The 22,289-nt window shown below is 32.6% G+C and overlaps 1 protein-coding gene across 4 annotated transcripts in view; it reads left to right on the top strand.

Moving 5' to 3' along the window:
• The window catches only part of LOC106714941 (cAMP-specific 3',5'-cyclic phosphodiesterase), a 90,406-nt gene that overhangs the window by 2,295 nt on the left and 65,822 nt on the right, over positions 1-22,289 (top strand). For 2 of the 4 annotated variants that reach the window (XM_045678219.1, XM_014508069.2), the window contains exon 1: positions 19,240-20,573. The exons of the other annotated variants lie outside the window; for them this stretch is intronic. In XM_045678219.1, coding sequence (XP_045534175.1) covers positions 20,278-20,573 — 296 coding nt within the window. In that variant the 5' untranslated portion in view covers positions 19,240-20,277. Of the gene's footprint in view, positions 1-19,239; positions 20,574-22,289 lie in introns of those variants that run through there. 4 annotated transcript variants of the gene reach the window in all.

Raw genomic sequence — 22,289 nt, 5'->3', positions numbered from 1 at the left:
AAAATATTATTCATACACATAGTCGTAAAAAAAGAAACATTTTTCACAAAAACCATTTTAGAGTACGTTATTAAATAATCTTCCATATCGACTCATCGGATACAATTATTATTGTCTACTAATCAAAGATGGGACAAAATCTACATGAATTTTAGAGAATCATCGTTGAAACGATTAAAACTGATAGACCAGGCCAGTTATATTGAGTTTTGCAGACAAACAGTCCCAGGCTTTCCTAACTGCCGAAAATAAATCATTAAAAATACGTCGAGTCTTAATAGGACTCCACGCCTCGATCGGACGTCTGCCAACCGCTGCTGGCTTCTGAAAATAATGGTAAAAATTACTGTATTTCTGACTTTATGACTGACTAATAACTGTATTATTCCTGCAAAAAATACAGTAGGATATTCTTTAGTAAAACACGTGTTTAAACTCTTTGATCGCAAGTGATTATGGTTTCGTGGTTATGAAAGGGTATGTTTTACCCTTAAATACCCTAACTGCTTTGGGTATTAGAAGTTTTTTATTTATATAAAAGTATTTAATGTGTTATTTATTAAGATCTTCTATTGTAATTAGTTTATTTATTTATTTATTTATTTACTATTATTAAATATGTAAAACTTTTCCCCATAAAATCATTGGTATTATTCTACTATGGGATCTATTAATCTATTATTTATGAACTAGTCACGTACTGCAACTATTCATTACAGCCAACAATCATCAATTGATATCTAAATGATAAAGATATCTCGCCAAATAACAGCCCTAATACATACTTATGTTACAAACTTCAGTATATCGATATTATACAAATTAAAAAAAAATTGAAAACCTTTTGAACACTGAAAATAACTTTTCACCTTTTAATAAGTTACACACCTCTCTGAACACCATTTAACTATATCTCGATCGATATTGAAGTAACGGACATCCTATATAAATATTTTAGTTATCATATGTAAACAATGTTGTAAGCCTTTAATTTACATCTATTGATAAAATATATATTAGCTGCCTTGTTATTTATAGCCACAGAATATACGTCGCAAACAACTGAGATGATTGGCTGATAGATAAGCAACTGAAAGCCAAAGGAACGTGTTATTTAAAGTTTCTTTCATTTCTTACCAAAAAGGTTTTAGAGACTCATCGAAAAGTTATAAGGAAGTTGTTTCCTACTAAAATAAAATGACTTATTATAAATACTTATCACATGACATAAATCTTCACAAGTCGTCGAGAAAATATTATTGCAAATTTTAACTTTCGCTAAAACATATGAGTAGGTAGGTATTCGTATTTATGTTGATACAGTTTTCGCGTTCATAAATTAATTATTCTATGTATTAACATATTAATTATAAATAGATATCCACTTGAAGAGTGAATGTTTAATGAAAACGGTGAGTAGTTTCACTTATAGATCGTTTATCATAACGCGATGATCAATATTATACAACACTGATAAGCAAATAACATTATATCACTTCACATACGGCCACCGTGTCAATGTTACAAATTATCAATTCGTAGATAGCGAGGTTTTAATGCTACGAATATTCAGTCAAATATGACGTAATATTTACAAATAATTTTCCCAGACTAACTGTCGATAAACAACTGTGTTTAAAATTTATTGCTTCTTTCTATGTCTTAGTAAAGGTTGAATTTAATAAAATACATTTTTGTTATTAGGGGATCATATAAAGGTATCTTACCTACCAATTTTAAGTTAAAACATGATTTTAGATTAGAGATACTTCACACCACGATCCAATCCTGAGAATACACAAATCGAGAGAACAATGGTCTTAAACAAATTCGTTCAACTATATCAACAAGAGACTATTTCATGTCTTTGTTTTTCTTAATAATAATATCGATGTGTTCTTATTCTTTTATAACATGTTAGGAATGTCTTACCCTTTTTCTGGCTTCTTTTTTAACAAGCTGAAAGGACACTGCCAGTCACTGGATTAAACCCAGTAATCGTAATAAAAAAATAAAAGATTCAGTATTCACTGAATTCCACAAATGCCTAACGGATAAAGAGAAGTTTTGTAATACGGTCATTACTATAAACGAGTCTGTGCAGACAAAAATAATACAGAACGCTCGGAAATGCTTAATCATAATAACTGTGGCATTTTCTGATGTTTGCTTTTAATGAACACATTACGGATTTCTACGAAAGTTTTCTCATAGTAGTATTGTTATCACATTTTCTTTCATAGTTATTAGTTAAATTATTATCCATGTAATGAAATATTATATTTAGAGAAAGTAGCCTCGGTACAGAGGTTAAGCGCTTGACTTTAAATCTACAAAGCATGGTTCGATACCCACCAATGTGGTTTTCTAATTTCGAATTTTATACGTACATTTATCAGACGTTCTCACAGCGCAGAAAACCATCGTCATGCAATCTGCACATTATCGCGAAAAAATTACAGATATGTGTGAATCGTCGTTGACTAAGAACTAACCACCTTTAACTTATAGTAGATACCGGGCCCTACGGTGGAGCCGTCTATGAGATGACGACGAATAATTAGATATCAAATGTATATACGGTTCACATTACATTAATTTCAGTGCCACACTACAGAAGAACGTCAGAGTATCAATTAACAAGTTATAAATTAGAGAAACGTCTTATTCCAGGATAGATATAACGTTTCATCATGAAAATAAAAAAAAAAATACTATTATCGACCAAAATTAAATAACAAATAATCCTTTTTAATGTATGGTTAATGCTTTGAAAAGTTGATATCCTGCTTCTACCGCCAAAATTTGCAACCATGACTTCACCCTGAATAGATGATCCAATGTTCTATACCGTAATATTATATATTGTTCCGCAATTGTTGGTGCAGCCGAGGCTCGATCAATACCACGATGGCCACTGTCCTTGTTATTCGGTAAAAGCATACATTACATCTATCGCACGGCATGCTATTCAGCAATGGAACATGCGTCGCAACACTACGTAAAGTGAAAAAAAAAAATAATCTTTCAACTGTTTAAGATGCAAGTATTGCATAATATATACCTCTTTCTACATACAATTCGTACACGTATAATACTTTTCTATTAAAAAACTAGCTGCCGCCCGCGACTCCGTCCGCGCGCAGTAAAAAAATGGGGGGGGGGGTTATGAAAAATAGATGTTGGCCGATTCTCAGTCCTACTGAATATGCTCACAAAATTTCATGAGAATCGGTGAAGCCGTTTCGGAGGAGTACGGGAACGAAAACTGTGACACGAGAATTTTATATATGAGACTAGCTGTCGCCCGCGACTCCGTCCGCGCGCAGTTAAAAAAAAAAATGAAAAATAGATGTTAGCCGATTCTCAGACCTACTGAATATGCTCACAAAATTTCATGAGAATCGGTCGAGCCGTTTCGGAGGAGTACGATGACGAAAACTGTGACACGATAATTTTATATATTAGATTACACTTATTGAATGCATTCCCCAAATATTATTATATAAAAAATCAAAATGAAAAGCAAATAAAGCATTTTGCTTGGTAAATTATCTCATACATATGAATGTTCTGTAGATCTTGATACCTTAAATTTGAATTTATGATTTACTTTTTGCATAGTAAAAGATAAGCCAATGAATGCTGTTGGGGTAATTAATATTCATACGAGAGCTACGAGAATAGTTTTATCAAAAAATTTTTGAACTTCAGATATTTTCATATTCCGAACAATTAAAGCCCATTTACACGATTCAAGTATTGCAAATTGCAAACAAATAAATTGAAGCAACGTTTTGAATAGCCTAAACAACAGTTGCTTTCAATTATTAAAGGTAGACTATGCCTACAAGAAAGTGGTATCGTCTAAATGAGCCTTTATTCCATTGAATACTGATAAAAATCTGTAATAATGTGGAAGCCAACAATTATTGTAAACAATTTTGTTTAAAAACGTGACTATGAAAAAACTTAATTTCCTAAAAAATTTTAATTTAAAAAAATATCCCCTTTTAAGAGACCTTCAACATTTCCTTGTTACTTTAGACAATGCATTAAAATCATTGTTATTGTGGTAACGTTTACCGATACCGAGGTATAGAAGAGTTTTATGAATGGCTTAGTAAGTATGGAACAGCAATGTGTGTACAGGTGGCCAGCAAGCAATGATAACACATGTGGCTGACTGATGTCGTAATCTCACAGTTATTTAATAATACGATTAAATATTTACGTTGAATTCCACAATGAATTTGATGATAGAAGTTTTTTTTTAATTAAATATAAAGATGTAAAAATGGGAATAGTTTATTTTTAATTTATGTGCACATACAAGAAAAATATAAACAAAAATCTAATGAATGTATTGTTTACATAACTTAGGACAAACAAAGAGATACACATGATGTAACTTGTAAGTTTTAATAGATTGATACGACTGATAACTTCAAAGACATTAACAATTATACAAGTTACGTCTTTGAACGTAGTTAAATGTAGTATATACATTATATAAGCATTAATCATTCATACCAGACTCTGTAATCTAGTCTCGTATTTACGTCGACAAATTAACACGACGATTCTGTGTTGTTTCATATCCAGATTAAATTAAATTAATTTCCAAAATGATAAGATTACAAAACGTAAGTAAACAGTATCAGTACGTAAGTAACAGTAAGTATCCATACGATAACCCTAATCATGAATAATAACAGTTTACGTCCAATCACATTCAGGTGCGTAATCCGCCTTACGTTTCCTACAATGCAATTAGTTCAACAAATAAAAAGAAAAAAATCCCATCTAGAGAAATACAGAAAAATAGAGAAATGAAGAATAAGAAATTCGTAGCGAGAAAATGAATAGACCATACCCAAAAATAAGACGACCACTTCAGTACAATAAATTTTTAAAAGTAGTTAAAATCTTTTTTCTAGAAAAATAATTTGCCGTTTTTCTCAAAATTAAGGGATTGAATCAAAATCAGAATCTAATATCTCACATATAGTTGTTTCAAAAGAAATTTATTCCTAACAATTTTTCTTATCTGTATCACGGTAATCTCTGTAGATATTTTCCATTTTCTTTCTTCTAGGTTTTAACAACCCTTAAGTAATAAAAACATCTTAACTCCATCCCAAGAACTTGATGGAATAGTGTTCTCTCGTATTTAGATAGCTAGTTTGAATAATTATGATGTTTACATTAATGTAATTAACTATAGGACAGGTACTATGATCCAAACATTTACTTGTCTAACTCCCGATTTCATAGTAGTTAAATAGTCTCTATAGGAGATTCTATAGCCGCTATTCTAAACTACCTACTCTAAGGAACTGTTTAAGAAAATAAATAAAGTAATAATAGACTTATCTTTCAAAATAGACAAATCATAACCCATTGTGTATTTTATGTAGTAATTTTATTAATCAACTAGCTGTCGCCAGCGGCTCCGTTTGCGCGGATTTAAAAAAAAAAACCTAATAAGTAGATTATGCGTTCTTCCAGACTATGTTCTACATCTATGCCAATGTCATTAACAAACATTTATCCGTCCATTTAAACTTTCGTATTTATAAAATTAGTAAAATATCAGTCCGGGCATTTGGTGTTGCATCACGTAAGTCAACCAGATTGTACTTAAGCTCCTATCCGCTTTGATTGTGACACAAGACCCATATCCGTTAAAGGATTAAGCTAAGCTTTGGATGTTTCTTTACTACCTTTACGTTTTATATTTCGTATACTAATGTTTTGTATATATTTCCTGGCTATATTTTAAGGGATAGTAAATTGTTCACCTGATTGATACTATGAGGATTTCTCACGAATATATAAACACTATATTTTTCTAGTATCTATATGAACACACATATTTGACCTATTAAAAGATGCGCTTATATTTTCTTTTTAATAGTTATCCCACTTTCGACACTCGAAATGTAAACCAATGGACGAAGTCTTCATTCTGCGTTTAAATTAATGGTGAACTAGATACAAAAATAAAAATATTTTATGAAATGGGAAACCAAACTGTAATGAAATAAAAATAGATATAACTAGAACAATTTTTTGATTGAAAATATACTGTGATTTTACGACCAGGTCCTCAAGTTGCAAGAAAAATGGTTTAGGTAAAAGAAAAAAAGTTCCTTAGAGCAAATATTATGATGTACCTGGATTTTAAGAAGCCCTAGAATTACCTGGAGTAATACTAAGAAGTCCTCTAGTTGAAAGAAAAGCTTCTGTTTAAAAAAAATAAATGTTACACCTCTAATTGAAAAGCGTAGAAGCGTCAGAAGATACCTAAGCTTGTAACTTTACCGTGGAAGCGGATTTTGATGGATAGGAACCATCCCTATCCATCAAAATCGCGAAAATGCTTACATAGTTAACCCTCGTTTCATTTAAATTGTATTATTTCCTAAATATTCGTTTTATTATAATTACTTAGCAGGAATAGGTATTAAGCTCACAAATTAACTAGTGATTTATAGAACAATTCAAACAGTATAAATAACGGTATACAAGATTCAAGTCGTTGGTCTCTTGAATGTGGGTTGTGAATATTTAAAGGCCGCGCTCCCCAGCAGAGTATACAGCCCTTACGGCCAACATGACAACTTGATGTTCAACTTTCGACGTGAAGCGTAGGCAAACTGTCTAGCAACATTTAACTAAAGGATTCTCATTATTATATTAAAACAATGATACTCTTAACATACCCTCGGCTGTTGGGCCTCCTCTGTCGAGGAAATACCGTCTGCTTGGATGTTATACATTTTCTATGGTAACATGTTCAGTGCAATTTGCGGTACGGCCCTCAATAAATACCATTATTATTTCAATAGCAAAATGAACCAAATAAAACTCAACAACCTTAAAGAATTTATCCTGCCGAAAAATATTCTTAGAAAAGCTTATAGTATTTTCTTTTATAAAAACTTAGATTGTGCTTGTAAGATTTATTAACAATATGTTTTGTACGGTGTTTTGGGAGCAGAAATTATCTTGTCATAAAAATTATCTTTTTATAACATATTTATTAAAACACAAAAAATACAAAACCAGTCAAAGTCCGCCATATTATTAAAAAAAATTAATAAAACTAAAATTCTAAATTAGTAAAATTTTCATAAAATGTGTGTTTTTTTAAATCTAAGTTATTTTAACATATTTTCAATTTAAACTTAATCTAAAAAGCGCTGAAGCTAAATTTATTCACAAAGTTGTCTTTAAGTTTGTTGTTTAAGTTTTAAAACCTAGCGCAGAAACTCCTAACCGCTTTTTTATTTCTTTTCAGGTAAGTTCGAAAGCTGGGCAAGAAAATTAAGCAAAGAAGAAATTCAACATGATCAGGGTAATTAAACATGTTTCAGAAGGCTTGCTTCAAGTCGAAAGAGGATTATTTAGTATTTAATTATTGAATAAATAGGATCCTTTAATTAACCAGGTATAAATGATCTCAGTAATTAGTTAATCAAAATATTATTTGTGTTTAATTTACTCAGCACCAGTCGTGGTTTTCTGGAGTGCGCTTGTATGCGAAACATCAAAATTAAACAAATAAATAAAACAAATAAGTAATCTAATTACATTGTTGCCTTATCTACGCTTCAAAATGTTCAATGTTCATCTACTTTTTAACATTGTTAAACCACTTTACCGCTATCGGCGCCTAAACTTTCTTAATGAGGAATTTAGAAAAACATTCGGATTAAAAAGCGTTTATACGAAAAAGGCGAGCGATCGAATCTTTTTTTTTTAAATTGAGGGTCATTTATTATAGAAAGAGGTACTTAAGAGTATTGTATAAATCCTTTCAATATATTGAAAGTAGCTCTGTCTATGAAAGTTCTGGAAATTATCACTTAAAATCTAGAAATATTTCAGTGTTTTCTGGTATCATCATCAGCCTACTATATGTTTCCACTGAAAGGCTCGGAGCCTATCCTAAATCAAGGGTGATTAGGCCATAGTCAACCACGCTGGCCCAGCGCAGGTTTGTTGACTTCACACGTATCTTTGAATTTCTTCGCAGATAGGTGCAGGTTGCATCCTTTTTTTTTGCGTCCTTCACTAAATGAACGTCGGTTAAACGTATGTATATAAATCGAAAATCACATTAGTACATGGCGTGATTCTAACCAATGATCTGCAGATTGCAAATCTAGTGCTTAACCTCTGAGCCAACTGGTATGTTATACGAAAATTCTGCAAAGACTCGACTGGGAGAGCATGACAACGAAAAAAATGTTAAGTACTTATGTAACCAAATTATACGAATTTCCTCGGGACCTCATTTTGAACACTCATTTTCTTTAAAAAGACAGCAGAATTATGGCTCGTATACTTTTGTTTGAACTTGTACATATACAACAAAGATGTTTTTAAGCTCAGATCTACATAATTTTTTAACTAGACCTTTTACAAGACGAGTCTACTGTTAATTATAAAAAACATATAATTTCTTACTATATTTACTCTAGCTATATTAAAGAAAAATGTTATGTCTATTTTTTATAAAAATATGTTACCCGCTTCTAATCTTGAGAACGATGTATAAACGTCGTATCATTCCCATCAGCAATGAAGTCCCACATCAAAGCGAGTCAGCGCAAGCTCGCAGAATTTGCGCTTGAAATGAAATATGTTTGAATAAACCCCGTATATCTAATCACTTTCTATAAAAAAGTCATTTTAATCTGCAAAGATGTGATTAAAGTTAAAAAGATAAAAAGTTTAAAAAGATTAAAGATTAAAAAGTTTGAAGTAACTAATTGATTTAATTTAACTTTCATATAAATGAAATAAATTAATTAAACCGTGGCTTATATTGAAAGATGGTTTCTCAAATACCGATTTTAACCTACGTGACCAATCGCTTGCATCGGTTATTAAAGAAAAGCTATCGAAATTATATTAGCATAGTCCCTAACAACTATACACAAACGAACTCTTGTTGATATAAACAGTCTGAAGTACTTGTCGAGTTATATTTTTCTGCAGTATTAATCAACGTAATAAATAAGAAGCAATGAAAAATGTTTTTTGCAAAAAAAAATATAAGTAACTATACTTTTGCAGAATAAAACTTAATTACTAAAACTATTAATACTTTCTATTTTAATATGTTTTCGACATATACATTAATTTCTAACGATACTGGATAAAAGACAAATATCTTTTTACCAGAATTTTATAATAATTTTCAGTCGTGGGTTGAAATATTATAAAGCGACATCTATCGTGCTTCGGAAACATTGTAACGGCATTCAAAAGCAAAGCTCTGGTTAATAAACTTTATTTTGTTCGTTCCGTCTCTATATGATAGATGGCGCTAATCATAGCTCCGAGTTTCAGAATTGAAAAACATTTTAATTTGTAGAAGTATACTTCTTTTTATTTTAGTTACTTTGAGAAATTAAGGATTCGTCTTAAAATACTGCTATAATTACTAAAAAATAAGTGGATGGCGGTATTCAATATTTTACCCAGAATAAGAAACGGCAACATTGCAATAAATGTTATGATATACAATTTGGAGAGGTGTGGCTCAATTGCAGCGCCATCATTGCGCCCCGCCCTTAAACTTTGACGTCACGGGTATGACGTCAAAACCTTGATTCCCCATCCCACTGAGCGCAGGGTGTGTACAGAAACCTTCTGACTGAAGTTGGACTTCCACTACACCTTTGAATCAACTTTAATTAGCAGAAATTTCCTCATAAGTTGACTATAAATGAGAACCAGGCAACATTACTTAATTAAAAAAGGTTTATGACTTGTAAAGAATTATGACTACAGAAGATTCTATATTTTTTTATCTATGTACAAATAAGAATAGTGTGAAGTCTATTATACTAACTTTAACTCAAACTTCGTCTTTCTTTTCTTTTATTTCTTAACATAAAAACATTTGTTGTCCTCTTCGCAATTAAAAATTCTTAATAAATAACATAATAATAAAACAATTTGATAAAAAATTAGTTAGAAAAAGCTTTGTACTATCAAAATCAAACACAATATTAAATTAAAAGAAACAACTATTAGCTTCTTCTTCTTCTTATAGTGCCACCTTCTTTCGAAGGTCGGCGATCATTAAGGCAACTTGTACCCTTGACACCGCGGCTCTGAACCATTAGCTAGTTATGAATAATTATGTATAAAATTCATGATTACTGCTTCTTTTCTCAATTTAAATAATAGAGGTAATAGAAAAATACTTTCATGTGCAATCAAACATTCGATAGTTTTTAAAATATTTTTTCCTGCGTTCAAAATATTTCAGTTTAAAAAACATTAAATTTTTGCCTTGTTTGTTTAGAAAAAATATAAAAGACCTTATAAAATCCAACTGAAAAATTACTTCTCTCGAGATGTCAGCCAATTTGGCTTCGGTAATAGTCTCATTTCGCGAGACGAATGTTAAATCTCCGTTTAGGTTCAAACAAACATAACCAAACCGAAGCCTATTTAAATTCATTCATGTGTAATTTCATTATGAATATAAAAAAATTAAATGTTTGCGTCTTTTAGAAATTACTTTTTCAAAGTCTAATCCAGTCAAGTCAGTTCGAAATTTATGTATTTCTAAAAATAATAAGTACTTATTTTTAGGTTTATACTCATGTTTCAACTTTCTTTAACTTTATCAATTGGGAAAAATGGAAAACTTTATCGATTCTCTAATCGCGTTTAAAATGGCTATTAAAATTTCTTTCTTTACTAATCCAGAAATGTTTAATTTCAAATATACTCAATTTAAATGACAGTAGGCTATTCGATAGTAATGTTTAAATCATAAAGCCATGTCAAGTATTCAATCTAATATTAATTTAGCTGTATAATGTAAATGCAAAGATACAAGTCTAATAAAGAGATCACGTAACCGTTATAAGTCGGAGTCGTAGAACTGGCTACGTGCGTAGAGCCACGTAGCCGGTTCTAGGCCTGTAGATACTTGTAGCGATGCACGTAGCAGAATTACGTCATACACCATGAGTAATTAAAACGAAGCTGAGTTTGATTAACTAAACCTTTGTTTACATTGTAGCTTTAGGTAAAGTTTCATGTTTGCAAAACTATAAAATATGATCAAGATATAGTAGTACCTATACAATAATAAACAGTGTTATTCATAAAGCATGAACAATTTGTAACCCTATAAACCATTTGTTTTTGAATATGACTTACTTACTATATTACTGTTATGTTTAAAAGCACTCAAGTATTCATTACATAATAATTTAACAACATTACATCATTCTTATTATTTACATATATTTACCTAAGTTGATAAGGGTACAGTGTGATTATAGAAGTCATGCGCGTAGGCTGTTTTTATTTTTTCTGAAGAAACGTGACCGAAGTAGCTTATCTTATTTGAAATATACTGATGAATAGTAGCGTTGTTGTACTTTAACCGTCGTATTAATCCGGCTTTGACTCAATGCAGAGTTTTTAATTTTAGTATTTCACAATTAATTTTTATGTTTAAACTTTAAAATATTTACAAATATTTTATTACCTAATGTTTTGACTTTTAAATTCATTAAATAAACAAAAATATTTTACATATTATCTACCGTTGGTTTCTGAGACCAAAATCTCTGTATAGGTAAAACAGTATCGTCATCCCTGTCATTATCTTTGACAAAACAGAGATAACAATATGTTTTAAACGATTAGTACTTTCTCAAATAAATAAGTAATGGGTAAATTTAATTAATAGTTGTAGTGAATAAAGTGTCGTTGAAACTGCAACTTCAAAAATCTATCGATTAAATTCAAAGGGAAGTTGAGGTCTCGAGATGAAGGGTTCTTGGGATTTTAAGCATGGCAGCTCGACGGCGGCGCGCGGCAGGGTACGGCGGGGCGCGTGCGCGAGCTCTGACGTCACGGCGGTCCCGGGGCGCAGCGCCAGTGCCTCCCGCGATCGCGTACAGCCTCGCGCCGCTCCCGACACCACCACGAGCTTCCGATGTTAATTCACCCCCTATTCTAACGATACCATTAAAATAATAACAAACCGTATACCGAACGCGGTGTACGTTATCAAAATCTAACGCAGACCACGTGACCCCGCTGCAGTGACAGTTACATTGTGGCGCGCTTCTTACAAGTATTCATAGACATTAGCTATTCATTAGTTACATGTACAGATTATATTATATACTTTAATTTTATTAAGTAGAGTATTAATATTTATATATTAATATCATGTAAGCTTTTAACTATCATCAATAGGCTTTATAATTAAGTAATAATTCGGTTGCACTCTGTAGTGTTCACTTTTTATTCATTTACGCTATACTTCCAAAAATAAAACACGAGTGTTATCAATTTTATTACTTATCTGTACCTTAAATGATTTAACTTATTATCTTGATAATATATCAATATAGAACTATGTCAGTAATATAGCAATCGGAAATTCCAATCAGTTGACGTGTTTGAACTTTACCCAAATACACTCACATGTCAACATGCTGACATTGTTCAGTTTCCTATTATAAAAATAACAATATAAACATACAAATTATAATAAAACCTTCTTTAGTGTGCATTTAATATTTTATCCATAAATACGATACAAGAAATATAATATTAAATACAGATAAAGAAAATACATAAATATTTAAATTAAAAAAGCAAGCATAGGAATTAAAATGTAGCATTGCCAACAAATCTACTATAAAACTTGAATAATTTCTCGCTTCGGTCTCGGGGCTCTCATCATTCTATCCAATTTCGTTCCAAGCATTTCGGCCTTGATTGTAAATCGGGATATAAATCGGGTATAGTTCATAACCGTGCATTTGAAAATGGTAGCAAAATCGCTCGATGTAGGAGGACTGTTCGTACCTTCCACTTTCAGTCGTATAACTTTAGGGCGACGGCCACACGATCGGGGTTGTTATCAAGCGTCCTTGAGTTTGACGTTTTATAAATATTTTACTTTCTCATCTTTCTTTTTCTTTTAGAGTACTTAAAACTAAGAAGCTTATTTATTTTACTGGTTTTGAAAGTTACTTATAGTATTTGTTTCATAGACACAAAACCCATTATGTCCATCCATCTTTGAATTACAACTTCATGTAATACATAACCCACTTGTGTTTAATTTTAAACTTCTTTCATTAAAACATCTAATAAATGTTGGATGACAATTGAAATAAAGTCATACCCATAACTGGTGAATCAGAAATATTAATTACTTTAATGAGCTTAATTTTTTTACGATAGACTATACGTTTTTAATTGAAATAAATTTATACTAATGAAATAAAGCGTAAAGTTTTGTTTATTTGCTATAAACGAAAATTTTAACGCTTCTCAAGTTTTACGATTTGACAGCAACAGATGGCGCTTAATAGAGATATCGTTTGATGATATTGTTGAATAGGGGGCGCCATTTTAAATTTTTATATTTTTCAATCTAGTTCAATTGAACACATCAAACCTGCAATAGAGGAAAATAAATTAAACAACAATTTAACGTAAAATTGCGACTTGTGTAGTTGTTATTGATACGTTACATGTTAAATCTTTATAATAATTTGGTCAAATAACAACTAAAGTAACAGTGTAATAAACTAGAGTAATCAACAGTCAAACTAAATACATTCTTGATATCGAATTACTTTTTGAGTTACATACCTAAATACATACATTTGCTATTTATACAATTCATTGCCCATGTTGTGATAACTATTAATACAAATCTGGTATCATTATTTCTTTCATCTTTACCGAACACATGTGTATGTGACTATAATCTATTTACATAAATATCTAGTTATTTGTCAGTATTAAATGATGCATCTATTATGAAGCCCTCTATTTACATGCTAACACTTTGCGCATGTTAAGTACCACATAAGAGAACGAACCAACAATAAATATTGGAGTATACGACAGTAATTTACATATATGTAAGGTATAACAGACTCTCTTATATTTTATCTAGAACTTCAGTATACACTGTCTTAGTAATAAAGTTAAAAAGCAGTGATTGAATATGAAACGATGTTAGGACTTCATAATATGAAAAAAATGAATACATCAACATCAGTTACTTTTACATTTTATAAGCTGTTTATAGAAGTTAGTTCAATTGAATATAAAACATTTTCTCTTGAAGTATGTGGTTACATTGCACGCATGCGTGGTAACCTTGGTAGTCCAAGGAAGGTTCATTGTGCCGATTCACAATTGGATAACAGCAAAAATGTATTGCGAGATTTTTAATAAAAAAAAAATAAACGTTTTAATAAATATGAACAATCAGTATATTTAGAACGTTGAACAAAATCACGATAAATTATTGATAATGCTCAAAAAATTAGTAGCATAATATGATAAATCATAGTAAAAAATTTCACTTAGTTACATTTATCATAAGTTATATAAATATTTGTTGTAATTCGGTTTGGAGCACAAAATAAACCCTTCTCCAACAAACTGTCACAATTTGATGTACCTGTATCGATCGAAAAAGGTCAAAGCGGGTTTTAGAAAGGGTCAAATATTTGGGTTTCAAGTAATCTCCGGTTATAATATGTATTCACATTACAATACAAAATGACATGTGACAGCCTCAATTACCTTATTTCTGCAATACGATAGGTAATTTTATTATGATTTACAAAAAAATAAATATAAACGAATTTGATGAATGTAGAGTATGTAAATAACTAGTTTTGTTTAGTTTTGTATTTTTTCTTTTGGCATGTTTTATCGTATCCACACTTTTTCTGAAAATATAATCTTTACTCGATTAAATTTCTAATTATATTAAAAGATTGTAAAAAAAATATATTTTACTTTTCCAAAAGGTTAAGATCTTATTGCTGAGAAAAACAACGGAAGCTCGTCTGTTAATTTAATCCGGTAACGATATTCAAATCGGCAACGTTGAAACGTTTGCCTTTTGATCTTATAAAATAAACGAATGAACACAAGTGTGGGATAAAGTTTAAAAACAAATCTATTAAAAGTGTTATAACAACGAATTAGAAATATATCTAGAAATCTATACCATACCAAGATCATCGAATTAAGAATATCGTAGTGTGAGTTTGACGACTTGTAGTTAGTAGTAACGATTGTGTTAGTCGGTTTTTGTGGTGAGATGGCGGAGTGAGAGGGGCGCCCTGGGCGGAGGCGGATCGCGGCACGCCGGCTGTGATGCGATGGGCCAGGACTGGTGCTTCCGACGCAAGAGGAAGCGCAGCAGCAGTCAGGAAGATTCCCAAACGCATCACAACCGGTAACTACAATATTGTATATTGTAAACAGATTGGTAATTTGTAATTTTCTATATAATAGTCTATAACTTCCCTTTAATTTATATTAATTTATAATAACCAAATTATTTATTTTAAATAGAAGTTCATGGCCTTTACCAATTAGCATAGATTTGGTTCAAGATAGTGAAGGATATTTGTAATACACATCATCCTGTTTTTATTCCTGCAGAGGGTATTATACCTTTTCCGTACATGTCTATCAACGTTCATATCTCAATCCACTACATACTTACGCAAATCCTTAAGATACATTATTATTAGACATTTGTAACTGAACATTCGAACTCACAACTAACCAATTCGAATGTTCAGTTCAGTTCAGAAACTGAATGTCTATAGCAGGCTTAAGTAATAGATATTTTACATATCTTAAAATATAAGCATCGACATAAAATATTCCAATTTTGAGTAGAAAATTTCTTATTAGAATTCCCTTTCTATAGGAACTAGGGTCTACGTGGTTATAGACATAATAAAACTTGATCTACTAAGAGTATTGGGATCCTAAAGTTGTAAAGTCACAATGAGATTATCGGCGGGCCACAAGACAAGCTTGCCAATCCACATACTAATATTGCGACCTCGGAAAACTTACTATTCCTGAGCTATATTTTATGATTGGGTTATATAGGTAAAACATGGCACACTAAAATCGAACCGTTATTTTAGCGATACGAAAACTAAATTTAAACAGTTATTAACTTCATATTTATCACGTATCATAATAAATATTTTATGTACATATTTAAATTACCTGAAAAAAATCACACCCATTTTCCCCACTCGGAAATAAATTTCAATAAACTTTATCATAAAACAACTTGAACGTTTTTAATATGTTTTACACAGTACGTATATCCAAGTCACATATAGTTTAATAATTGTACGCTTAAAGGATAATCACGTTGGCGGCGTCACTGAGCGACAGTTACTGCACAATTATTCGATTACGAAGATAGTGGTCCGCCGGCCGACGGCGAGGCCCCGGGACCACTTAAGATGAGATGTTATCGTAATAACAACACCCTTTATCTCACTGCAAGTTAACGCTAATGATTTTGATGGCAGTAATTGTAGTACATTGTACAGATCTATATCTATACACTAGCAATCTATTTCACTTTATACATCAATCAATCCACTCAATGACACAGGGTTTTACCCTAGTTTGGACACCAGTTCCCTGCCAACAGCGGAAAAACAATTTTTTTACTTAAATATAATCAAGGTCTCTCAAACTTGTCAAAGGAAGAGTTTTCGAAGCGTGAAAAAACTTTTATAATCGGTTTTTGAATTAATCGGGTGAAAAAAAAAACAATACAGTACAGATTAAATTTCAGAAAAACTGATATAATCAGAATATAATTTTAACCAGAATTATACGAAGAATTAAACAAGGGAATCTATGTTATATAGCATTAATCAGTCTTTTTTTGAAATTTCAAGTTATTGTTATTATATAAGGTATTATTCATCGAATTACCTCCTTACTAAATGTATAGTGGCATATACAACTTCATGCAATTTATGCCTTGACGTGCGCCATAATTGCGTGTACGCGCAATCCCTCAGTAATTATATCTAACCACAAACGTAATAATATGATGGACGAAGACAAGGCTGTTACAACACAAGGTTATAACGTCATACGCTCCAGGTGATATGTGGAAGCAATATATGCTTCTGTGGTTTATTTGTACATAGATAGATATTTGAATATAGATACGTTAAAATTAACTAGATGGTTTATCTTAGTTAATTCTGTAATCTATCTTATATATAACTATAATAAAATATTGCACCTAAGCGAAAGAATAAGAATACACGTATCTGCGTAAATATACACAATTTCCGGAAATGAACTCAAGTTTCTCGGTCAAAAATACGTTAATTTTTATTTTTTAAATTAAGAAAAAATTACTAAGAAGCTTTATTGATACATTACTCTTGAAAAAACATTTTAATTTAAAAAATTATAGGCGATTTAATCTTACTAATATTATAAATACAAATGTTTCGATAGATAGATGGATAGTTGGATGTTTGTTTGAAGGCATCTCCAGAACGGGTTAACGGATCTCGATTAAATTTAGCATACGTGTTAAACATAGTCTGGAAGAAAACGTAGGCTACGTATTAAGTTTTTTTTTAATTCCGCACGGATGGAGTCGCGGGCAAAATCTAGTGATTTAATAATTCATTCAAGATATTAACGATGATGAAGATTATTAAAAATAAAAGTTGCTAAATAAATTTAAACTCAACTAAAAGTTGTCTACCAAACATGAAATTCAAATTAAACCAAGAATCTGTACACGTGAGGTAAATTTTGTAATTATAATTTTAGAAATAAAATAAAAAAGTTATTAATAAGGCGAGGCGCGTGTACGAGGGGATGAAGGTTGATGAAGCGGGAGAGAAGGGAATGGTAAAAAGCTCGCACAAATTAGGTTCCGAATTTTTTTACGTGCTTTTATGTTTTATAACATTTTTATATATTTTTTAGCTAATATATATTTTTTTTTAATTTATTTCAGTAATGATCAAAAATGTATTAATATAAAAATAAGCTTCTGACTGAACTGACACACTGACATTTAATTATTTCTAAAGCGGACCTTTAATGTATATTTGTAATACTAAATCTACATTAAGCAAATTACTTAGTAACTAACTGGATGTTCGAATCTGCATAAAGATTAAATAACATAAAACTTACATAAAATATTGTTTTTAATAGAATTATTTGACGTAGTATTTAGATATTCTATCTATTTAGCGTGGTAGCTAAGTTCTAAGTTCATTCTTGTTATAAGGGCGACGGCACCGGTCAAGTTCAAACGCCACGTGCTTTTTCCTTCGATGCGACTATTCCTTTTAAAAGACAACCAACTTATTGCCAATCAAGTACCATAAAAACATTATTTAATAATAAAAATTAAGTTTTAGTGTACAACAAACTTGAGAATATCGTTCTCAGTTTTATTAACGAAATCCTGAAATAAGATTTCTATTTTATCTTTACAACTATATAACATTTTACTTAAAACTGATTGAAAGATGTATCTATCCATTGTATTCCACTATTATTATGTATTTCTTAGGAATAGTGGATTACGTAAGATACAATAGATTGAAATCGTAAAACTTTAACTCTTTTTATCATGTGATTGTGAAAGACAATGAGGTAGGAGAATATTAAGAAACAAAAATATTATAGCCTTAATTGAAAATATGAATACTTTAATCCTTTACGAGTTGTACTATTTTTGTATCTTAATTCTTATGGCCCAATGAGTACATGAATAGTTTAGTTAATATAATTGAAAAAAAACAACAAAATATTTGAAACACTTTGGAATCAGCACTCGTAACTCATTAAATAATATTATATTTCAAGTGTTGATCTAATGGTTATTTTTAACATGCACTGTTTATTTTGGTAAAATCTAGAAATTGAAATCAGATCCACTTCCCGTAGATAAATTGGACTGAATTTTGGTACACATCTTTTGATTCTGATGACAATTATCGTTTTATGGGAATAAAACCGTTTAATCTTTTATTTAAAAAAATATATTTAAATTTACTTAAGCAAAGGACGTCTGTAAATCGTTAAGTCAAGCTGAAACACTTAAACCCTCTGGATTTTTTGTACTGGTGATTTACCAAAATTGCACTGTTCTTTCTTTAAATTTTCGTATAATGAATGAAAAAAATTAATAATTGGAATTACTCGAATACTGATATACTATTGCAGCGATCTAGCGTTGAAGAATATGATTATTTTCTTTTTGTATTGTCCAGGAGTAATTAATATTCAACATTCATTACTTTGCCATAGTAATGAATGTTGAATATTGATAAAAAACTTTAACTAAGTACACGTGGGTTTTCGACTGTTAAAATCAAGTATTTCAAGTAAGTTAAGGAGTGACGATGATTTGATTGACCCCTCCACTCCAAAATAGTAATGTGTACGTTATTCATAATATTAACACATTAATATTCCTTAACCTAAATTTATTAAACTGAAAGTAGTCTTGGTGATTCGTAGCAAGCTTCAGTTCAGTCATGGGAGGCTTTCGCGTGACCTACAAACGAACGCACCGTGGTGGCCCTTCGTTTTGGTCCTTGAGAGAGGGGAGCAAAGCCCTGCTCGCGCTCGCCCGTCAGCGCGACTTGCGTCCTTTCCACCCTGAGTCTGCGTGGCGCCGTACGCATGCGGGTCGCCCCGTGCGACCCCCGGCAAGATGGCGGCCAACATGGCCGCCGGGCAGCCGCAGGATGCTCCGTCACGCCGCTCCCGGCTGAAACGGCCTTAACGCGATCTCGCGGCGGCCGAACGCCTCGGCACGCACTTCCGTGCACGTTTCCTCGTAATCGATTCGCCGACCCCACAGCCTGCGCGCCCAGACACCCGCCTCGCGTGCAACAAGTGCCGCCTCGCCGACATAAACTACGCACCGGCATTACATGCTGACAGTGATGTGATCGCAGTTCGCTTACAAATATAGAAGGTGCCCTTTTGCCGAGTGGCGGCGCGGGTGAGCCGGGCGGCGCGCTGAGTGACGTCGGCGCTCATGTTCCCCGCGCCGCGCGAACGTCAACAGTGCCGCGTCACGGACTATCTCCGCGAACGCGAACCCGTGCCGCGACCGCGACGAACACAAATAACATCAACACGCGTCGGCGTGCCCCACCATACCTCCGCCGCCTGCCGCACGACACCGCGCCCGTCGTATTATAAACAATGAGTGAACGCGATAGACGACTGGATGGTTTCGTGAGAATAATTATATAAACAGATTTTTATAAAACCGTTGATTAGCAGTGAAGTGAAGATATGACGATAACATCGTACGGAGTGCGAGCGGGCCGCGTGTCGAGGCGAGTGCAGTAGTGGTCGTGTGCGCGGCGAGGCGGACGCGCGCTGCACGTGCACGGTGGACTGTGATGCATGTGCGAGCGTGCGGAGTGTGCGGAGCGTGTGGGGCGGCTGGTAGAGGCGCGCGGCGGCCGGCACTGCGCTAGCCGCACCATGCTGAGCCTGGTGTTTGCGGTGTGGTCGGCGGCGCGTGCGCTCGGCTGGTCCTGCGATCTAGGGACCACGCCCGACGGCGAGGGCGACGTCGACGCGGAAGAGGCACCGGTGCTGCCGCGGCTGCGCTCCGCGCGCGCCTCCAGCGACCTGTCCACACTTAGTACCACCACCACCAGCTCCAGTCAGACCAGTAGCGGAGATCACTCCAAAAGGTCCACGAACCAAGTTCGCTTGCCGCTTTTGAAGCGACAAGCGACGTTTGTTTCGGTCGTTTAAATTAAAAATGGGGTCACACGGAGTGTCTTATAATGATAACATTTTTGTCAGAATCGTTACGCAAATTGATACATGGAAGTTAGTAATATTCTAATATCTAGCAAAATCTTATTTTTATTATTTGTCTATTGGAATGCAAAAAGTTTTGCAAATTTAAAACTTACTTATTAGCCCTGCTTTTTTGCTAGTATATTGGAACTAAAACTTTGCTGCGAACAATGCTAAATCCCTCATAGGAGATCCTCGTATCATATATAGTTAGAGTCGAAATCAGTCAACAAGATTGAAAATTTTAAATTCTATAAAGCATTCGCAAACGAGTAAGAAATCTACGGCAATTAATTTTTATCTAGTCGCGAGTAATGATATAATGACGTTGATGATTATTGAAGGCCGCCACAATACTGTCATGTACCTCGACACGATAGCTGTGTTGAGGCAATATAATCTTGAACTATCGAGAACCGTTCCCACGTTAGGGCCCTATTTACGTAACTATCCTCGCAAAAAAAAAACGACTAAAGGTCAACGACCACTATAAATAACACACAAGTTATGCAAACGATAATTATATAGGTAGTAAACATCGCATACACTTTGCAAGTGCCAGTAGACGTATATATGTATTATTAATGATAAAAGCTGGACACTAAGTGCATGCGCGGTATATTAGTACATTATAATATTAATTAACCAACGCATATATAGTTTCACTCATAAAATCATGTGATATTATAATGCACATGTTATGTTAATAATTAATACGTCCGCCAAAAGGTTTTAAGCTTTATTTGACGTCTTCGTGGAGAGATGAGGATAAAATATTACAAATGCGATCTACAAATACATATTTCGGAACGAGGTTAGGTGGTAGGTATATGAAACGATTTAAAATGAACTTCGTGCACAATAAATATCAACAAAGATATTGAAAGATTTAACCACAGGTATGTAGCGAGGCTTCGTAGATGCGACGTATTCCTTTCAACAGAACATTTCGAGTCTAACCGAGCCTGAAGTCAGCTCAGTATGGGATTTAATTGACCAATCACAATGTACAGGTTGAACGAATCCATTCTTATCGATAGACTTTATTGGATACGATTTTATTGATAATAATACATTCATTGTTAACTTGAACGCTTTAACTTTGACGCTTAATTTTATTTTTTTCTATACGGTCACAATTTTCTTTTTTAATAATTAGCTTAAATTAATGTTGTTTTAGGAACATAAAAATATGTAATGAAGTCACAAAAAGCAACCAAAAATACTGAAAGAATTTTTACAAATGTTCTAGAATTTGCATCTTTATTCAACATTTTAACGACGTCAAAGTTTAACGACATCAATAAAAGGTGCAACGTAATAAAAACAAGGCAACTTTCCCTTGTATCTTGCTTTGCTGCAATACAAATACAAAAAATACATTCGTATCATTTTAAATTAAAAGTGTAGTAATAATATCCAACGCATTCAAAGTTAAAAAATGCAACGCAAATTTCGCACAAAAACACCTCACAGTTTATAAACCGATTAAAAGAATCAATGACAATTAAGATAGCTAATTACTACATATTATGTAACATATTATGCTAAAAGAAATTCATATTGATAAAGCAATGTTGCTTTAATTTGATTAACTTAAGGAT

Source organism: Papilio machaon, chromosome 6, assembly GCF_912999745.1.
Source record: "Papilio machaon chromosome 6, ilPapMach1.1, whole genome shotgun sequence".
NCBI lineage: Eukaryota > Metazoa > Arthropoda > Insecta > Lepidoptera > Papilionidae > Papilio > Papilio machaon.
This window is presented reverse-complemented; position numbering and strand designations above follow the sequence as displayed.